This window comes from Eublepharis macularius, chromosome 13 (assembly GCF_028583425.1).
Source record: "Eublepharis macularius isolate TG4126 chromosome 13, MPM_Emac_v1.0, whole genome shotgun sequence".
Lineage (NCBI taxonomy): Eukaryota > Metazoa > Chordata > Lepidosauria > Squamata > Eublepharidae > Eublepharis > Eublepharis macularius.
In genome coordinates, this window is record NC_072802.1 from 43,975,247 (window position 1) to 43,993,105 (window position 17,859).

A 17,859-nucleotide genomic window follows, 5' to 3' on the forward strand; every position below is an offset into this window, starting at 1 on the left:
GTTGTTTGCCATGGGTCTTGTCCATAGTGGATCCGGCCATCCACTAGTGTTGGATGAGGAGCTCCCTTTCCTGGATGCCATTCATCTGGTGGGGGAGCTTTTTTCAAAAGACTGAAATGAAACGTTGAGTGGATTTGTCTTAAGTTCTTTGGAAGCTCTGCTTCCACAGTTACATCATTTTTTACAGGAAAAGGTCCTAGGTATTTTAACCTGTTTTTTACTGGGCTGTTCTCCTTTAATGTTTTTAGTGGAGATGTACACAAAGTCTCCTGGCTGCAGCTGCCATTGTTCAGAGCGTTTTCTGTCAGCAATTTTTTTATAGTCCTCATTAGCTTTCTTTAAAGTTTCTTGTATCACCTCCCATTGGGAAGTTAAGTTGGTCCACCACTCTCCCAAATCTCCAGGATTTTGGGAATCAGGAGTTGTAGCAAAAGGTAAAGCGTTCCCCTCATATCCTTGAGCTATTTTGAAAGGAAAAACTCCTGTAGAACTGTGGATCGAATTGTTATTTGCATATTCGGCAAAATAAATGAAATCGATCCAATTATCTTGTTGATAGTTAAGATAGCATCTTAAAAATTGTTCCAACACTTGATTTGTGCATTCGGTTTGTCCGTCCGTCTGAGGATGATGAGTGGAGCTTAAACCTTGTTCAATTCCAGCAACTTTGAGGAGCTCCTGCCAGAAATTGGCAACGAACTGTATGCCCTGATCCGAGATTACTTTGGTAGGAAATGAATGTAATCTGACCACATGTTTCACGAAAAGGCTGGCTAATTTTTTAGCTGTGGGGATAGTAGTACATGGAATGAAATGAGCCTGCTTAGAAAACAAGTCCACAACCACTAAAATGACTGTATATCGTTTAAAGGAGGGAAGGTTGGTGATAAAGTCCATTGAGATTACCGCCCATGGTCTAGGAAGGGTTTCCAAAGGTTGCAAGAGTCCAGGAGGTTTCCCCCTCCTAGTTTTCCCCACTATACATGTTGGGCAGGAAGATACATATTGAGAGATATCTCTTCTCATATTTGGCCACCAAAATTGTCTTTGCACTAAATGAAGCGTTTTCAAATATCCAAGGTGACCTGCTAATTTTGCATCATGACATTATTGTAAGATTTCTTTTCTTAAACTGGTTGGGATGTAGAGTTTGCCCCTCCTGTACCAATGACCATCCCCCACTTGTTTCAATTCGGCTTTGAGCACCTTTTCCCCCTTTTTCAGTTTCAGCTTTTATCCTTTCTCCCCATTCTGAGAGATCAGGTTTCGTGCTGCTTTGTGTTTTTGCAGCTTGGCTGCGTGTTGTTACCGCTCCTCCCAACTGAGTGGGTGAGAAATTTGCATCAATTATCTCCTTCTTCTGGCTGTCGTGTTGGGGCAGGCGTGAAAGTGCATCTGCTAGGAAATTCGATCGGCCAGGGAGGCACTTCAACGTGAAGTTGAATTTAGAGAAGAATTCCGCCCACCTTAACTGTTTAGCATTCAGTCTACAGGGTGTGTGTAGTGCCTCTTAAGTTTTTGTGATCAGTCCATACTTCAAAAGGTACTTTAGCCCCTTCTAGACAATGCCGCCAGGTGGTAAATGCCAATTTCACCACAAAAGATTCTTTTTCCCATACGCTCCAATTGCGTTCAGTTTGAGAATTTTTAAGAGATGTATGCGCAGGGTGCAATTCCCCCTCATCATTGAGTTGTAGGAGCACCCCCACCATGGCGGTGTCACTAGCATCAACTTGGACCACAAATGTTCGGTTCTCATCAGGGTGCTGTAGAACCAGTTCAGAAATAAACAGCTTTTTTAGGTTTTCAAAAGCCTCCTGGCATTCCCTAGTCCAGTTCAATCTGGCACTGGGTTTTTTCCCTTGCAGTCTTTTCCCCTTTGTTTTTAATAAGTCCATTAAGGGGGGGGCGCGATTTGAGCAAAGTTCTTTATTAAGGGCCGGTAAAAGTTAGTGAACCCTAGGAACGACTGTAATTGTCTTCTCATTTTGGGGGCCTCCCACCCCACTACAGCTTGGATTTTTGCCGGATCCATTTTCAGTCCTTGGTGAGAGACTTGGTACCCCCAAAAAACCAGTTCTTCTTAATGGAATTCACATTTAGACAATTTCACAGGCAGTTTGTTTCTTTAAAGCGGTCAGCACTTTTCTGACCAATTCCACATAGGATTCTTTATCAGCAGTATAAATCAACACGTCATCTAGATAAACAACCATACCTTTGTACAGGTATTCATGCAGCACTTCATCGATTAAGTTCATAAACACACCTGGCACCCCCTGTAGGCCGAAAGGCATTACAAGGTATTCGAATTGCTCCAAAGGGGTGTTGAATGCAGTTTTGCGTTCATCCCCCTCTCGTATCCTCACCTGGAAGTAAGCATCTTTTAAATCTAGTTTCGAAAAGATTTTGCCTTGCGCCACCACACTGAGCAAATCTCTAATTAATGGGAGGGGGTATGCATTTGACATGGACACAGCATTTATTCCATGATAGTCAGTACACAATCTCAGCCCCACCTTTCTTTTTGCGGAACAATACGGGCACAGCATGGAGGGAACTGGCCAGACGGATGAATCTTCGCTCTAAGTTTTTGTCAATAAAACTTCTCAGTTCCTTTCTATCAGCTGGGCTCATAGAGTACAATTTTCCCTTAGGCAACTTTTCCCCTAGAATGAGTTCAATAGCACAGTCCGTGCCTCTATGAGGGGGAAGCTCATCAGCTTCTTTTTCATCAAACACTTGTTTTAAATCTTGATATTCGGAGGACATTGTCCAGTTTGCGGGGCTGTCCCCAGTTGTGGCAGAATAGGGGTTTTTCTTGGTTCCCTGCATGGTCCTGTCATTGGTCTCACCGATGCCTCCAGTGAACTTATGTTCCCTTGCTCTTTGAGGAGGTTTCATTCCCATTCTTGTTGTATCCTCAAGGCGTGGGTTAACTCCTCCTGAGTTGGATGCATCCTGTCTCTCATGGTTTGTGGCGTCTGGCCCCCGATAGGAATTTCTGGCCCGGCTACAGCCTTTAAGTCGCTTGATTCCATGGAGTCCATCTCTTCCTCGACGGTATGATCCACCAATGCGCGCTCATTACCAGGGGTTAATCCAAGGTCCCCCTGTATTTGTAAATCCGACAACACTAATTGTGTTGCTTTACCCTGCAGCGTGGGTAACCATGGTGTCTGGCCCCAATCCTGGTTGTTTGGCCCGGCCGCAGCTCCCGACTCACAGAGGTCCAAAGGATCTGTTCCTGTCTCAACTGTAACTCCACGATATTCCACGGCGTTGCCAGGGGGTAATCCACGGTCACCTGATATTTGTAAATCCTCTGCTATGTCTTGTAACAAGCGGTACTCTCTGGTCTCAGCTATTCGCGGGGGCTTCAGACTCCACCCCGCGTGGCCCATTAGAGCAGCTGCTCCCTTTGCCATCGACTCGCCAACATACCCCTCCATCTCGATAGAACATCGAAAGTACATCATCCCACAGCATTGCATCCTCTCCTCTGCAGTTAGGGATCTACGAGGGCCCCACTCACGCGTGGGTGGTAGATTCCAGTGGCAGTAGGGAGACCCAGCTTTGAGGATCGCTCCCAGTTCAGGATACATCAGGAGGGTCCCGGCGGCACTAAGTCCCCTCATTGCAGATATATTATAGTCCATAAGGTAGTCCAAACTTGAGTGGGTCACAAGTGCTAGCTCTCTGGAAGTCTCTTCCAGAGTTTCACCTGTTCCCAGTTGATTGATGGGATCCTCTGGCGCTGTTAGCCCCAGGTCAGGCTCTGATGATGTAAAGCCGGTAGCCATTCTCCAAGGGTTGCAGGTGCAGAGGAAAACCAGATGATTCCTATCAAAATGTCAGGCTATGGATGACAGGATATGGTAGACAGGTCTCTGTACCATTGCAACAAGAAGTCCAAGCTCTTGGTTAAGTGGTTTTATTCAGAAATCCAATCATTTCCATATATGTATGTCCATAGAATTACTCAGAGGCAAGAGAGCATCTAAGCAGCACACGCTTCCTTGATAGGAACAGAAACTTGAAGTACATCTCTAAATACTCAGTCATTTCTCCCCTACCACCGAGACCACAGGTTTGCACAGAAAATGGCCTGGGAATTTCTTCTAGGGTTTATATATCAGCCTAGACAGGACAAAAGGCGTAAGAGTAAAGTGTAACATTTCAGACAGTGCAAGGTCACTTCTGTGAGCTTCAAAGGAAAGAGATAAGACAGCTGGGTTCTTGGGATACTTGAGAAATGAAAGTGATGGTTAGAGCATTTGCACAATGATATTAGGGCACAGTATAAGCAACGGTTCACCACACCGAACAATGACTTGGATGTAGGGGCACAGACATGACAGGTCTGCTTGATTTGCAGATTAGGCCATTATCCCTGTAATTCTCCAAGCCACTTCCTTTTGTTTTGTTGCTTTTCAGCAAATGTCTTCATAGCTTGGTCTACCTTTCACTGCCATCAGGCATGGCAGAAACAGATGCATGTGTTCTCGAGGAGGCATGGGGCTACTTTGAAGATGCGCTGAGGATTTTGAGCAACACAGTAAGTTAGAAAATTTGACTGTGGAACGCTATTGAATTTTCATCTTGAAGAGCCTGTTTCAACTACTGTACTCTGACTTTTCAGTGTTGTATGTTCCGATAGGTGTAGGTTGAGTATGCTTGTCATCTGTTGCAGACGGCAGCATGAGTTGTAGAGTGTCTCTAAATCCAGCCCCATTGCAAAATGGTTACTTTAGGCAAGCAGAAGACCCTCTACCTCAATCCTAGCCCAGGCTCAGTCCAGGCAGGATTTAGCATTTCAGAAACCAAGAAGCTCTGCCAGATTTCACAAAAACATCCTATTTTGCAATTCCAGGTTGCCTTTGCTAACAAATTACACTTCAGTATTAACTGAGCAATCTTTTAGGCATGTTTCATCTAAAGGCTCTGAACACTATTATACCCTCCCAATTATTGACAGGTGCTACAGGTCGGCTACCCAGAGGTTGAGATACTCTGGCTCATGACTAGAGCTTGGAACACTGGAATATACCATTACAACGTTGGCAGATACAAGGAAGCAGAGCAGTGGTGTGGCCTAGGAATGCGCTTCCTGGGGCATCTGGGAACCCTGAAGAGCAGCTATGAGAGCCAGGTGCAGCAGAATGACTGCAAAAAGTTTTAAGAATGTTACAGCACACCCAAGTGACCTATAATCCAGGGGCAAACACAATGCTACATGTAGTGGGGCGTAACAGCAGTAATTCTTGAAAGCAAGCATATGGCCAAGCAAATTGGTTTGCTTGCTTTGTATGTATGGAACAGCAATGTAAGTCAACAGGCGCCAGTGGTTTGTCAGGGAGGGGCAATTTAAAAGTGGGACTAGAACCTAGGAAGGTTTTTTGCAAGGTATTCTGCATAATTGTACAATCAGTAGCTGATTATCTGCAGTAATTCTACAAGGTCTGTTAAGCTGCGACTATTTAGAAAATGTGTATGGCTAGGGTTGGGGCAATTGCATTTGCCTCTCAGAATTCTGAAAAGCATTACTGTATGTAGGTTTGTCCACTCTCCTTAGAAATGGTGTTCTGGTGGGAAGTAGCACGAGACAAAAAGCACACAGTATGGTGAAGGGGGTTAGTTGCACTATTCTTTCCCTAAAGTTCTAGAAAGCGGCAGGAGATATATATGGTATGGGCAACTTCTCTTCAGGATCCCAGAAATCATAACACTGATTTTTCAAATGACTCTCAGTAACTTCTGCCTACAGATGACTGGCCTTTACAGTGAGGTACTGGACAAGCTAGACAGCACAAAGAGATTCCTTCCAAAGGAGGAGTGACAGCAACAGCCATCTTTCTAGGTCAGAGTTCTACAGGCATTAGCACGGGAGGCGGGTAAGGCAGATACTGGACACTGCATACAGCATGGAATCCACAGTTGGTGCTGCTCCTGAGAAAGGGGGTGCTACCTCATGGAAAAAATACACCCCCCCACTATGGCTAGAAGCAGATTTGTTTTGCAAAATGTTGCAAACACTAAAGCAGTTCAGGTCTGCATTGCAGCCTCCAGGCACCACACTTGTCTCTCCATATAAATATTTATTGGCTTGTTTAACTTTTGTCCACTTCTGTACAAGAATGCAATTTCTCAAACATGGACATATTCAAACAAGTGCTGGTGACTCGGGGGAGTAGTAGTAAGCATTGAAGGTGTTTTCGTTCACATCACATGTAGTCTTGGTAACTACAAGGTCATCTTATTCCTGTTAATGCAATAGCTATTGCTGTGTTCTTTAAATGGTGTCTTCTGTGTTAAAAAACATCTTGTCAACTGCTTCTAACTTCAGCAGTTGGCTTGGGGAGGTTGCCCTGAGCAACTAATCAGTCATTTGTTGCAAACACTTAATCAGTTGGTAAACTAGTCAACTGTAGTGAGTTTCACCTTACTGACCGCTGGTTTATGAAGCAATTATGCTAAGGCCATGATTGAGTTACCACTTGGTAAACAGCTATATTTGCCACACCTGCACTGATCTAGTTCAGCAAAACCAAGCATGATCACAGTATTTAATGTCATCCCAACATTACAATTGTGCAATTAATCCATGTTACCCAGAAACTAGAGGTGTTTCAGAGGCTGCTTATCATGTCTACTCCAAACCTGCATCAGAGTAAGAATAACCAGCATCTCCTAAGAAAAGGGAATGATTACTGAAGCTTCCTGCTATTAAATCTAGTGTCCTATATTCATGGACCTTTTAATTACCACACTCCCGCCTCCCCAATTAGAAGTGTACTAGACACCAGTGTCTGAAGAAGCTTATAACCTGAAAATCTTGTTGGTCCCCAAGGTGCCACTGGACTCTAATCCTGCTGTTCTACTGCAGACCAACATAGCTACCTACCTGAAACTTTCTCCTAGTAACCAAACCACCACAGCATTACCTAACAAGAAACCTCTGCAGACAAGAGTTCATTGCAACGTTCTGTTTATTAAAAATATATGTCTCCTTGGAAGAAACACTGGTAAACCATCTAGAGTCATGGTTGATACTTTCAGCTATGCCATGGAGTACATAAGCCTTTCCTCCATGTGCCTAGAAGACAAGGTGACAGGCTATTAGAAAACAAAAGGAGTTGAAATCTGGCCACCTCAGAAGCTGCCTCTATGGCACATAGGCCAGCTCTCGTGAGTGTACTTTTGCAGCACCAGCTGAGCAGAAGTAGGTGGCAGCCCCTCATCCAAATTCGCTCCACCAGAGGCACATACATGACAGCAACTTCCTTGTCTTTATCCTTTGTAGTCCTGCCAGCAAGCTTGGAACTTGACGCTTGGAACACCAACTAATGTGGAAACGGTTTCTCGCTTACCAGAATGAATCTCCGCAAGATGACAGTTTTCACCCATTTCTTTTACCAATGAGGCCCTGCACAAATCACACTGAATGAATGACACAGCAACCTACCAGCTAGGGAGCAGGCAGCATTACCTACTAAAATCTGGGGACTGGTCCCACTGACTGGATTAGGACCAGGAATACTTTGGGTTTTCTCTCACAGCAGCTATTGTGCTCATTCCATGGAAACCAGGTGTACAACTGCCTGCTTCAAGATGGGGAGGAGGGAGATTAGGAAAGCAAAAAGATCTCCCCCTTTGGCTAACGGGTTTGTACCAAATTAGGAATGCTTGAAAACCCAGAACTGTCTCTGATCCAACTGATTTTTGAGGCAGTACATCAAATAAGACACTTGCAACTCCGCAGTTTATGTAGAGACATTACTCAGATGAGCACATATCAAAGCTTCCCAGAAGCAGCTGCCTCAATCCATGGAAGACTAACAGTCTGTGTTTTACGGCAGAGTGCTTTTTTAATTACACCTGTCCTTTCCTGTCTTGAAGAACTGCAAGCAGAGGCTGGAGAGGGGGGCATGGTCTTCGCTGACGATGTTCTGCACAAATGCAAAAACAGGAAGATCAGCCTGGTCCACTTATTAGGGATGACATCAAGGGTTGCAACCAGAATTTGCCACATGATTCTGCTAAAAAGCCCTCCTCCCCGCAAAGTCTGTTCACAATTCCATCATGTGGTTGGGATATCGTGTCCTAATACATAGCTTCTCATCTCATTGTCTGCTGCTTCTTTCAGCTTCTAACTGCATGAAGCTCAGCGTTCTTCCACCAGACAGAACAAGTCAGTGGGACGGAGTTTAGTCTTTATAAGGGGAAATCACCCCACTGCAATACAGAACAGCCAGTGCGCTCATTCCACATGTCTGTAAGTTGGATCGGGAGTCTATTTACAATGGAACAATCTTAAAAAATAAGTTAAAAAACTGGATTTTATACCCGTTCAGTTCATTATTAAAATCAAAAGCTTGGAATAATGAAAAAGCCAACACACCAACACAAACTTGATTTTGGTTTAACACCAGCTTAAAAAAAAATAAAACAAAAAGCCTCTCATGCAAACACATCAGGTGACATAAAACAATGTGCAATCAATATGTAGCATAATCCATTTGCTTTCTGGTAACCAGATCAGCTGCTGTGTTCACCTGGGGCTTTGAGCCTCTACTTGCTCCAGTCACAGCACCAGTTCTCTGTTCTTCCCAAATGCAGCCTTCTCCACAGCCTCGGTTTTGGAAAACAAAGGAGCAGCATGCAACGCACACCTGGTACTGTTCTGTTTGCTCTTTCCCACAACAGGTTTCCATGCCCAATGGCTGAGACACAGCAGCAGTACAATTCTTGCATTAACACAGTACCACTTAAGCACTCCCTCACATGAGCCCAAATATAATATATATATATATATAATTTGTGTGTGTGTGTATATATATATATATATATATATTATATAACTACATATACAGATAAATATATGCATTCTGTTGCCTCTCCTTCAGTCACAGTGCTGGGTGATCACGATGTTCTTTATAAAGCTGCCCCCATATGCCACATTTTTCAATATGTCTAATGGGCAGTCACTGTCCAAGTCAGTTGCTCTGGCAGCTCTTTAGGCTAGTCCTCAGCTGCCACTTCCCATCTTGCTTCTTGATTTTACTGATCATAATTTAAAAGGGGAAAAACCCACACAACTCTCAAATGGGATTTGTCTCTGTTTCTAAGGAAACAGCAGGAAGGTCCATGCAGGAATGGCAGGGACAGTCACTTGATGAATGAGATTGGTCCATCCCAAGAAAAAGAAAACAGGACTAGAAAACTCAATTCTCAACAATCTAAAAAAGGGAGAGGAACAGTATTCACACTCCCCTGCTTGGGGCAGAGGGCTTGGGGGAGGGGTCTCAGATCTTCTCACAAGGAAGTCAGCTGGAGGGTGGGATTTCACAGTTTCTCAGGGGATGGGACCCAGATATAATGCCCAGATTGGTCTTCTATTATCTGTTTGATTTTGCTGTAAATCTCCTCCAGAGTGTCTCCTTGTACAATGGCTGAAAGGAAGAAAAAAAAAGAATTCTAGGTTGGAACGGGGAAGCAAACTACTAGCTCTTTCAGTTCTAGGCAGCAAACGACAGCCCCTGCCCTCCCCAACTAAAACACTAATTTCACAATGACACCAAGTAATAAATCATTTCAAAGCAAGTATAGCTTTAGGAGAGGGGCACAGTTTGGGCCTCAGATGTTAGACAAACTTGCCCTTTATCACTCGCTTTGAAGACCATCAGAGCCAGCCTGTTTTAGAAGCTGCCTGCAAGCACTGATCCAAGTGAATTCAGCCTTGTGTTAACTTGCCAGTCCCAGGAAAGCCTCTCTATCATCATCCCACACCTCCTCGCACCTCACCTTGAAGTGTGAGCTGTCCCAATCCTCAGGCTCCTTTACCCACTACTAGCTCCTTTCTCAGTGAGGGCCTTAGCCTCTGCCTAAACTCCTCAGTGTTTGCACATGGGTCTTATTCTTCCAATAATCCAACATCCCACATGCAAATGGAAGTCACTTGCTCCACCCTTTCAAGGCATCATTAATGCCTCAGCAAAGCCCTGGCATATTGCCTTTTTTTTTAAGCCCTTCAGGAGAAGAGTCTCTTTTAACCACCTTCCAGCCTCACAGCAAGGTGCAAGAAAGTGGAAATCACTAACGCTAGTCAATTCTCACCTGTAAAATATTCTCCAAACTCCTGCTCCAATTTCATGGCTTTGTCAAAGACCTTGTTGGCTTGCTCATACGTCTGCCGCCGGTTCATCTCCCTGCCACCCAAGATGAGAAGAGCCTCAGTACAAATACACCCGATCAGACATACACCAAAGCACATTTATGGATACAATTCTAGGAGGTGAAACTGGAGGGCATCTATAGCTCCATCAATAACTCCTGTTCAGTAAAAATGGCGCTGAGACACCTGGGTTCCACACTCATCCCTCCCTAATCAAATCTCAAAATACCAGGTACCTCATGACAAAGGACCCCATTACCAAGTCTTATATAATAAGAGCTGTCCAGCAGCTGCATCTCCAGCACCAGCTGACATGATCAGGCTATGGGGAACTGGAATCTTCACTTCCCCCACCTCCCGGACCAGCTCATGAGCATACGTCTACTAGAAAGCTCCTCTTTCTAAAGCATGCCACTTAACACAAGACACTGAACAAAAAAGCTGTGACTCATGAAAAAAGCTCATACCCTGCCACAAATTTTGTTAGTCTTATAGCTGCTACTGGACTCTTGCTCTTTTCTACGAGATGAGACACTAATGCATAATAGGCTTCCTGCTCCCAGAGCATGCAACATCCCCTGTTCCTCAAAAGGAAGAAAACCCAGGATGCAGGCACTCCCCCCCTTTTCAATACCTCTCCAAGGTAGTCTGTTTATCTTTCCTGGATCCCATCCCTTTCACCCAAGTAGCAGTATCCAGGTTACTCACATAAGTGCTTCAATGGATTTTGGCTTGATGAAAATGGCGATTGGGTACAGTTGTGCTTGCTGCAACCTCTTGATAGCATTACCGGACACGTCAAGAATGCAGTGTTTCCCCTAGGATGGAACAAGGTAGTTTCTATCACTGAAGCCTTGCACATCACTTGCAATGTATACAATACTTTGTTTACCCACCCCCCCCACCCCTAACATCACAACTATTTCCATTCAATTCCAGCAACAGGGAACATTGCACAACTCTCCTCTTAACTCAATGGCAGGCAAAGATTTAACACAAGTCTTTTAGATCAAGGTCCACAGCATATCTTCCCAAATTTCCTAAGGTCGAGGAACTGTCCCATGTGCCTGGAACTGCTTTGCCTTTTCTGAACCATGGAGCAGCAACTTCAGAGCCTGTGACAGTCTCTCAAATATCAACTGTGACATGTAGCACCTAACCTACATCAGCTGGTGTGCTGGCAGTCTCTCTTCTTAGAAAAAGCAGGATTTGGCCACAGTTGCTCAAATGGGATTACTGCAATACACTCTACATGGAGCTGCCTTTGAAGACTTACCAGAAACTTTAACAGATTCAGAATGCAACAACTAGATTAATGGTTGGTAGTATCAGGAGCACATATCTCACTGGTTCTGAAAGAGCTTTGTGGGTTACCAGTTTATTAAAGAGTGCAATTCAAGGTTTTGGTTTTCACCTTCAAAGCTTTGGGGGTCTAGGTCATGGATTTTTTTAAAGACTACCTGCTCCCAGACCTTCATAACTCTGTGTCCCATTTTCAACAAGATAGATCGCTACCAAACATGGCCTTTTCTATGAAGCTGTCTCAATTATAGAATTTCATCCCTATATCTATTTGCCCTGCTGAGTTTTATGTGCCAAGAAAAAACATTTATTTTTTTAGGGTTTTAAATGGCTTAATTGTTGCTGTTGCTACCTCTTACTTTGTTTTTAATTCTCACTGCCTTCAATTATTGTTTTAACACTTGCTGCTTTTCTATTTTTAAGAAACACGTTCAAGATTTGCAAGTTGCCTAAAGAACCCTTTGAATATGAGATCAGAATACAAATAAACTCTCCATCCTCAACAATCTTAACGTTCCTAAGACCTTCTAGTGCCCCAAACTTAAAAGAGCTAGGTTGAGTGCATTGCCAATTCTGTGTTTCCCAATTTCCAGAGATTTGTGGGAGGCACCTGGGTAAAGCAGGGTTTGGGAAGGGAGCTCAGCAGGGTATAATGTCATAAAGTTCACCCTCCAAAGCTGCCATTTACTCCAAAGGAACTGATCTCTGTCACCTGTAGATCAGTTGTAATTCTAGGCAACCTCCAGCCCTCAGATAGAGGTTGGTAACCTCAGGCAAAAACAATAAGAGATCTGGGACATGAACATAAAGGGCTACGACAGAAGTTCCAAGCAGGCTGCACCCATGACTGGCATGCTGCAGTTACACTGAGGACACCAGATACAGTTACTCACCCTCTCTGCTACTGCCCGCACAGACTGAATACTGGTCCCATAGAGATTGTCATTGAACTGCCCTGCCTCAATGAATTTGCTGTCTTGAATGTCCTTCTCCATCTGCTCCCGAGACACCACAAAGTGGTAATCCTGACCATCCACCTCATTCTCACGCCGGGGCCTGGTAGTGTCTGGAAGGAAATGCAGCAGCCCAGCAATTCATTATCCCTTTCTGATAATCACAGATATCCTCCTTATCCCCAGAGGAGATAAGGACTCTTTTTGATTTTCCTCCTTATCCCCTTATCCCTAAAGGTTCAAAAGTCTCCCTGTTTTTCAGAAGTAGGTATGGCTGACCTTGGTTGCATTAAACTAGCATTTGGATTAAACTACAAAAACCCAGGAGCACCTAACCAACTACATGCAATGTTCAGTGTTACTTGAATCATCTAAAGAGTTGAAGGACTACATCCACTACTCAGCCTAGTCCCCAACTGCCACAAGAAATCTAGGTCAGCAAAGGGCCAGCACTTACGTGGCACGCAGGAGCCAAATTTGTGAGGGAACTCTGAAATAAGATCATCATTGACTCGATCCTTCATAGGTCCCAAAATGATCACAGGCCTCGCGTAGTGAACTGAAAAGAGAGCCACAAAACTTACAAGAGGACCCTCGTTTGCAGCCAACTCTGCCTGTAGCCATTTCTCCAACATCTGCGAGGCAGAACCATCCATCCACGCAGGGAGAAGCAGAGGCATTCCAGAGTTGAAACTTAGAGCTACCCATTGCATGCACTTCCCAACTTACTTTCTTGCCGTGTCACAGGTTCATATGACAGAATTGTGTCCTCTTGTCCTTCTGAAAGAGTGGGGGGGGGGGGGAGAAGAGGGTCAGCCTTCTTAGTAGTTATCCCTACAGAAACTCTTCCCCCATTGCCATAACAGTAGAGCCGGGTTCCCCAACATGGTGCCTATGGCACCACAGGGCTCACAGGTACTTCCCCAGTCACCCACCATATGCTTCAGGGAAGCAGACAGAGCCATTGTGAAAGCAGAACTAGTGACCTTCATTCAAATAACGGGTCTTTTCACCTGGCTCCTCCCCACTACTCACTGGAGAAGGAGCCAGAATCCTGTAAACAAAATCCCTCGATCAGCTGTAAGGACCAGGGAACACCAGAGCACCTTCCATACCATATTCTTCTCTCTGTGTGTTTTATCTTCCCCTTTCCCCCATTCATCATTGCCTACTCTGCACCTGTTACTCCCCCACCCCCAGGCTTCTTCTGTGTCTTTACCTTCCTATCCCCCTTCTTCTTATGTACACTTGGCTCCACTTCTGGTGGCCGCCATATTGTGCTTAGCTTCACCTCTTGTGGCAGCCATTTTGTGCCTGCCAACCTGCCTCAAAATTCCAAAGGTGCCAACCCACATGCTCAGAAATCTGGGGGACCCCTGCAGCAGAGTGACAACATATGTAATAACACTGATCAAGTCCCCAATCATTTCAGTCCAGCCAACAACAGCTATTTTCTTGTAACAGTAATTAAGAAGTGATGCATTCCCCTCACCATATACTTTCACCTTGCCCAAACTTAAGAAGCGGGCAGCAGCTTTGTAAGAAGCCACCTTCCTAGGGATGTTGCTCTCTCCAGCACTGATGGTAGCTTCCCTCACTGCAAGCCGGCAGAAAAGGGGCAAAAGGCTCAAGTATGCCCTATGTAAAGGGGAAGCAGGGTATTTTTCCACATCCAGTGTATGCTTCCCTAGTTACCAGACTTGATTCTTAGCAACAACAGTTTCCTGCTGTGCATGTAACGTGGTGGCAGAGACAGAAGCCAAGGAGGACTTGATTGAGAACGCAGGGACTACTGGGAATACCACTGCTTGAAGAAATGCTTGAAGAATTGATCCATCTTAGTCACCTCCTCATAGCTGAGGATTTAAGCTATGCTCTACCACAAACCATGAAGAGCTTTCAGTCCCACAGCTTATACCTGAAGACCCCATGGCACAGCATCCACCAGCTCTAATCAAGAGACTCTGAAGAACTAGGCTAAGGCACAACTTGGCCTCCAAACAGATACTTCTGGTAGTGAGGGCAAGCAAACAATCCCAGGTGTTTGGACACAGAGGTAGGACAAGGGGGAGGGGCACTTACTGGAACTACTTTCACTGTCACTGGTGTTTGACGTCACTCCCTCTGCAATGAAGAAAGAAACTGCAATTCAATACACAGAGATGAAAACAGGAGAGTAAAGTTACCAAATGCTGATGACCACAAGAACCATGAGGGAGAGAAGGGTCACACAAAGACAAGCTGGACATACATTTGCTAGGCCCCCAAAGCATAGTAGACTGATACATTGAGGAAACAATAGCAGCTCAGATAGAGCTAGCACTTCTCCACCCTCCATGCCAAGACAGACAGTGACAGAAGGTAACCCTGGTCATATGCACAGAGAAACCTGCTTGTTTTCCATAACTGGTGCTATGCTTGTCTGGGCAACACATACCTTCCCTTCTTTATTTATTTACTGGGCTTCTATCCCGCCCTCCCTGCAAGCGGGGTCAGGGTGGGTTACAGCAGTAAAACATATAATTTACATTAAAATTCACAATAAAAATGCAGAATTTCCATAAAACATCGCCCCTAGACAGCAACTTTACAACCTACCCCTGTCAGTAACACATGGAGGGGTGGGAGGAGGAGGGGAACAGGCCATTCAGTTTAAGTTGTAACTCATGGGGGGGGGGGGGAGATGGTCTAATGGCCCTCCCTCAGTAGTTCGTGTCCAGCAGGTGTATTTAACCAGGGGAGCTCAGGCACAAGCAGGGTTGAAGCACAGACAATGCAAACTCTGTTCCTAGCTTGTTTTTCTTTCTCAGGCCCTAAAGTACCATCCTGCCACTGGGAACTACAAAGGGGGGAGGAGGAAAAAGAGGAAAGGGAGGGAGGAGCTGGCAGAACATGCAGGCAAAGTCAAGACAAAGACTAAAGGGCTGCCTAAGGTACAATAGCTTGGGGTATTCCCAGTCTCTATAGTGTGAGAGAAGAGAGGCTCACAGTTAATGTCAACAAAAAAAAGAATTCAGAGCCTTGCCCAGTTTGGACCTCCTCGCTCCCTAACTTCCTGCAACTTTCCTACAACTGAATCCCAATAGAAAATAATGCAAGAGATTTGAGCCTTTCTACCACATGCCCCCACTACACTTGAGTAATAAGCTCTCTATTCGTTGCATATTCACGAAGCCTATAGAAATACGAGGTAGCCAACAGAGCGCTGGGCTCCCTCATCCTGCAGAAGCAGCCTAACCTTTTGAACGTCAAAGTAGCCATGGTACAGCTGGGTTCAGATGATGTGTGGTTGCTTCAAGCAGACCACTAGCTTCCAAGTCACACACATGCTGTTAATGGAAGGTGTACATGTGCAGTGAAAATTCCACTTACTCAGGTTCTTTGCGCCATAATAATCGTCACTTAACCCAGGGAAGTCCTGATTCACAGCCAGCCAGAAGGGGGAAGGGAGAAAGGATAAAAGAGAGAGAAAGGAAGGAGTAGAGACAGAGCCAGGAGAGCATTAGTGAGAGGAGTGCAGAATGGCTGAGAGCTGCAATAGCAAGTGAAGTTAAAGCTCCCAGCCGACCCTTCTAAAGCCCCTCTATGTCCCCTAACCCTCTGAATAGGACTTTTGCAGCAACTTTTGGCTGCCCTGCTCAGAGCCCCAAGTTTACCCTTCTCCCAAAGCCCAACAGCTTGATATTCTTAGCTCCCAACACACTCCAGCCCCAGAATATCTGGGTATTTCTGAGACCTTCCTAGAGCTCAGATGAGCTTGGCTCAAATACCTGTTCCAGCACAGTCCTAAACACAGCTAACTACAAGAGCCTCCACTGCCTGAAGCAAGGATCTTGTGCCTTTCCATTGTCAGAATGTTCAGATCAAGTGTCACCAAACCAAGTCCCTTGTTCTCCTGGAAGCAAATGACCTGATTGGTCAAGGCAGCAATTGAAACACGCTGACCCCAGTAACTTGCACTAAAACTCAAGAAAAGCACTTGCAAACAGATACCCTAATATTTCTCCCTCCTGCAGGTCCCCATTCTGCTGCAGTCTGCAGTGAGCACACCACTACTGGAGATACAAAACAATGAAAAGTCTATGCTCTTGAGATCACCTCTGTGCTTCACAGAGTGCATGTATGGAGGTCCTGGACTATTACATTAAAACCCCTTTTGCAGACTTGTAAAATACTCCACGTCTTGTTCAAACAAGTAAAGCCATGGCAAGCAAGTCTTACACATAGGTTGCTGTTTCTGGGGCACCCCTTTGCAGACCCTGGGCTGCTTTTGCTGCACCCAGCCAGAGATGGCATTTAGGATTCACTCTGCAGAATTGTGTTGTTGACTCAGGAGCACGAGGTAGTCTAAGTGCTGCTACCAACATTAATTATGCACATGTGCTAGTATTTGGCTATTTTGCCCAGTTTGGTTTGTCTGCTAGTCATGGAGCAAGGGAAGGAGCTAGGTGCGGCACTGAAAGCTCCTATTCTAACCATAAGTGTGGAATGTCCAAAAGAGACACCAGGACAAACTAGGATAAGCACAGCCTTATGCAGGCTTTGTCTATGGTAGCACAAAAAGAAAAATGTTTGAAAAATATCAGGAAAAGGTTGAATACTCCATAGTCTAGGACAAGAGTAACAAGAGTAGTCTGGAAGTTTAACTAGTACAGATGAGGCAAAGGAGAGCAAGCAAAATTGACCAGCAGTAGCAAGAAGTGGCAGCGTCTCCAGGAGCCACAAGGCTCACCGTAGTGCATATTTCTAGCCTAAATTCTGTCAGCAGAGGCAGAACACTTGTTGCATCATCTCAGCACAGCCAGGCTGAAGGCAACACACACTCCAAGGGTCTGTTCAGAGCCTAAGTAAGAGGCACAGATCAAAAGAACCTGAGGATCTTCGGAACAGCACATGCCTCACTGTACTGCAGGATCCAGCAATACCTAGCTAGATGTGCTGGAATCACCCTTCTTGGAGGAAACGTGCCACTCATCACCTTACAGCAGCCACAGGAGCCTCCCAAGCTGGCATTTGAGCAGGGCAGCCACTACTTACGTTCCTGTCCGCTGCTCTCCTGGGCCATGTTCTCTTTGCTCTTGTAAAATGGGAACTTTCGAGAGAGGCGGAAACTCTTTTTACGTTTCGTTTTGATCGACTGTGAAAAAGATGGAAGATGGAAGGAGGGGCAAAAACAAAAAAACAAAAGAACAAAACAATGGCATTTAAAGCATGCAAGAAAAATTAAAATGAAGAGACAATGATGATCAGTGTCAGGGAAGCTATCCCTCAAATGAAATCATGGAAATTACATGTGACAGGGATGCAAGAGGAAAATTAAGTGTAGAGAAAAATGGGTTTTAGGGATGGTGGAAGATGACTAACCAATCCGCATGGCCACAGCAACAAAGATGTGTTTTTAATGGCCTCCCCACCATCAGAAATGTAACA

The 17,859-nt window shown here is 45.0% G+C and overlaps 2 protein-coding genes across 10 annotated transcripts in view; one reads left to right on the plus strand and one right to left on the minus strand.

Annotated features, from left to right (window-relative positions):
• Positions 1-5,839, plus strand: part of TEX11 (testis expressed 11) — a 52,837-nt gene extending 46,998 nt beyond the window's left edge. Inside the window, exons 27-29 of the mRNA XM_054995839.1 lie at positions 4,438-4,558; positions 4,979-5,152; positions 5,768-5,839. Coding sequence (XP_054851814.1) covers positions 4,438-4,558; positions 4,979-5,152; positions 5,768-5,839 — 367 coding nt within the window. The remainder of the gene's footprint in view (positions 1-4,437; positions 4,559-4,978; positions 5,153-5,767) is intronic.
• Positions 5,840-8,321: 2,482 nt separating this feature from the next.
• DLG3 (discs large MAGUK scaffold protein 3) overlaps positions 8,322-17,859 on the minus strand; it is a 70,726-nt gene continuing 61,188 nt past the window's right edge. For 8 of the 9 annotated variants that reach the window (XM_054995978.1, XM_054995977.1, XM_054995980.1 and 5 more), the window contains 8 exons: positions 17,467-17,566; positions 14,512-14,553; positions 13,159-13,209; positions 12,887-12,988; positions 12,370-12,542; positions 10,883-10,992; positions 10,117-10,208; positions 8,322-9,452 (listed from right to left, as the gene is read on the minus strand). In XM_054995978.1, coding sequence (XP_054851953.1) covers positions 9,346-9,452; positions 10,117-10,208; positions 10,883-10,992; positions 12,370-12,542; positions 12,887-12,988; positions 13,159-13,209; positions 14,512-14,553; positions 17,467-17,566 — 777 coding nt within the window. In that variant the 3' untranslated portion in view covers positions 8,322-9,345. Of the gene's footprint in view, positions 9,453-10,116; positions 10,209-10,881; positions 10,993-12,369; positions 12,543-12,886; positions 12,989-13,158; positions 13,210-14,511; positions 14,554-17,466; positions 17,567-17,859 lie in introns of those variants that run through there. The other variant, XM_054995979.1, reaches the window with a different exon arrangement.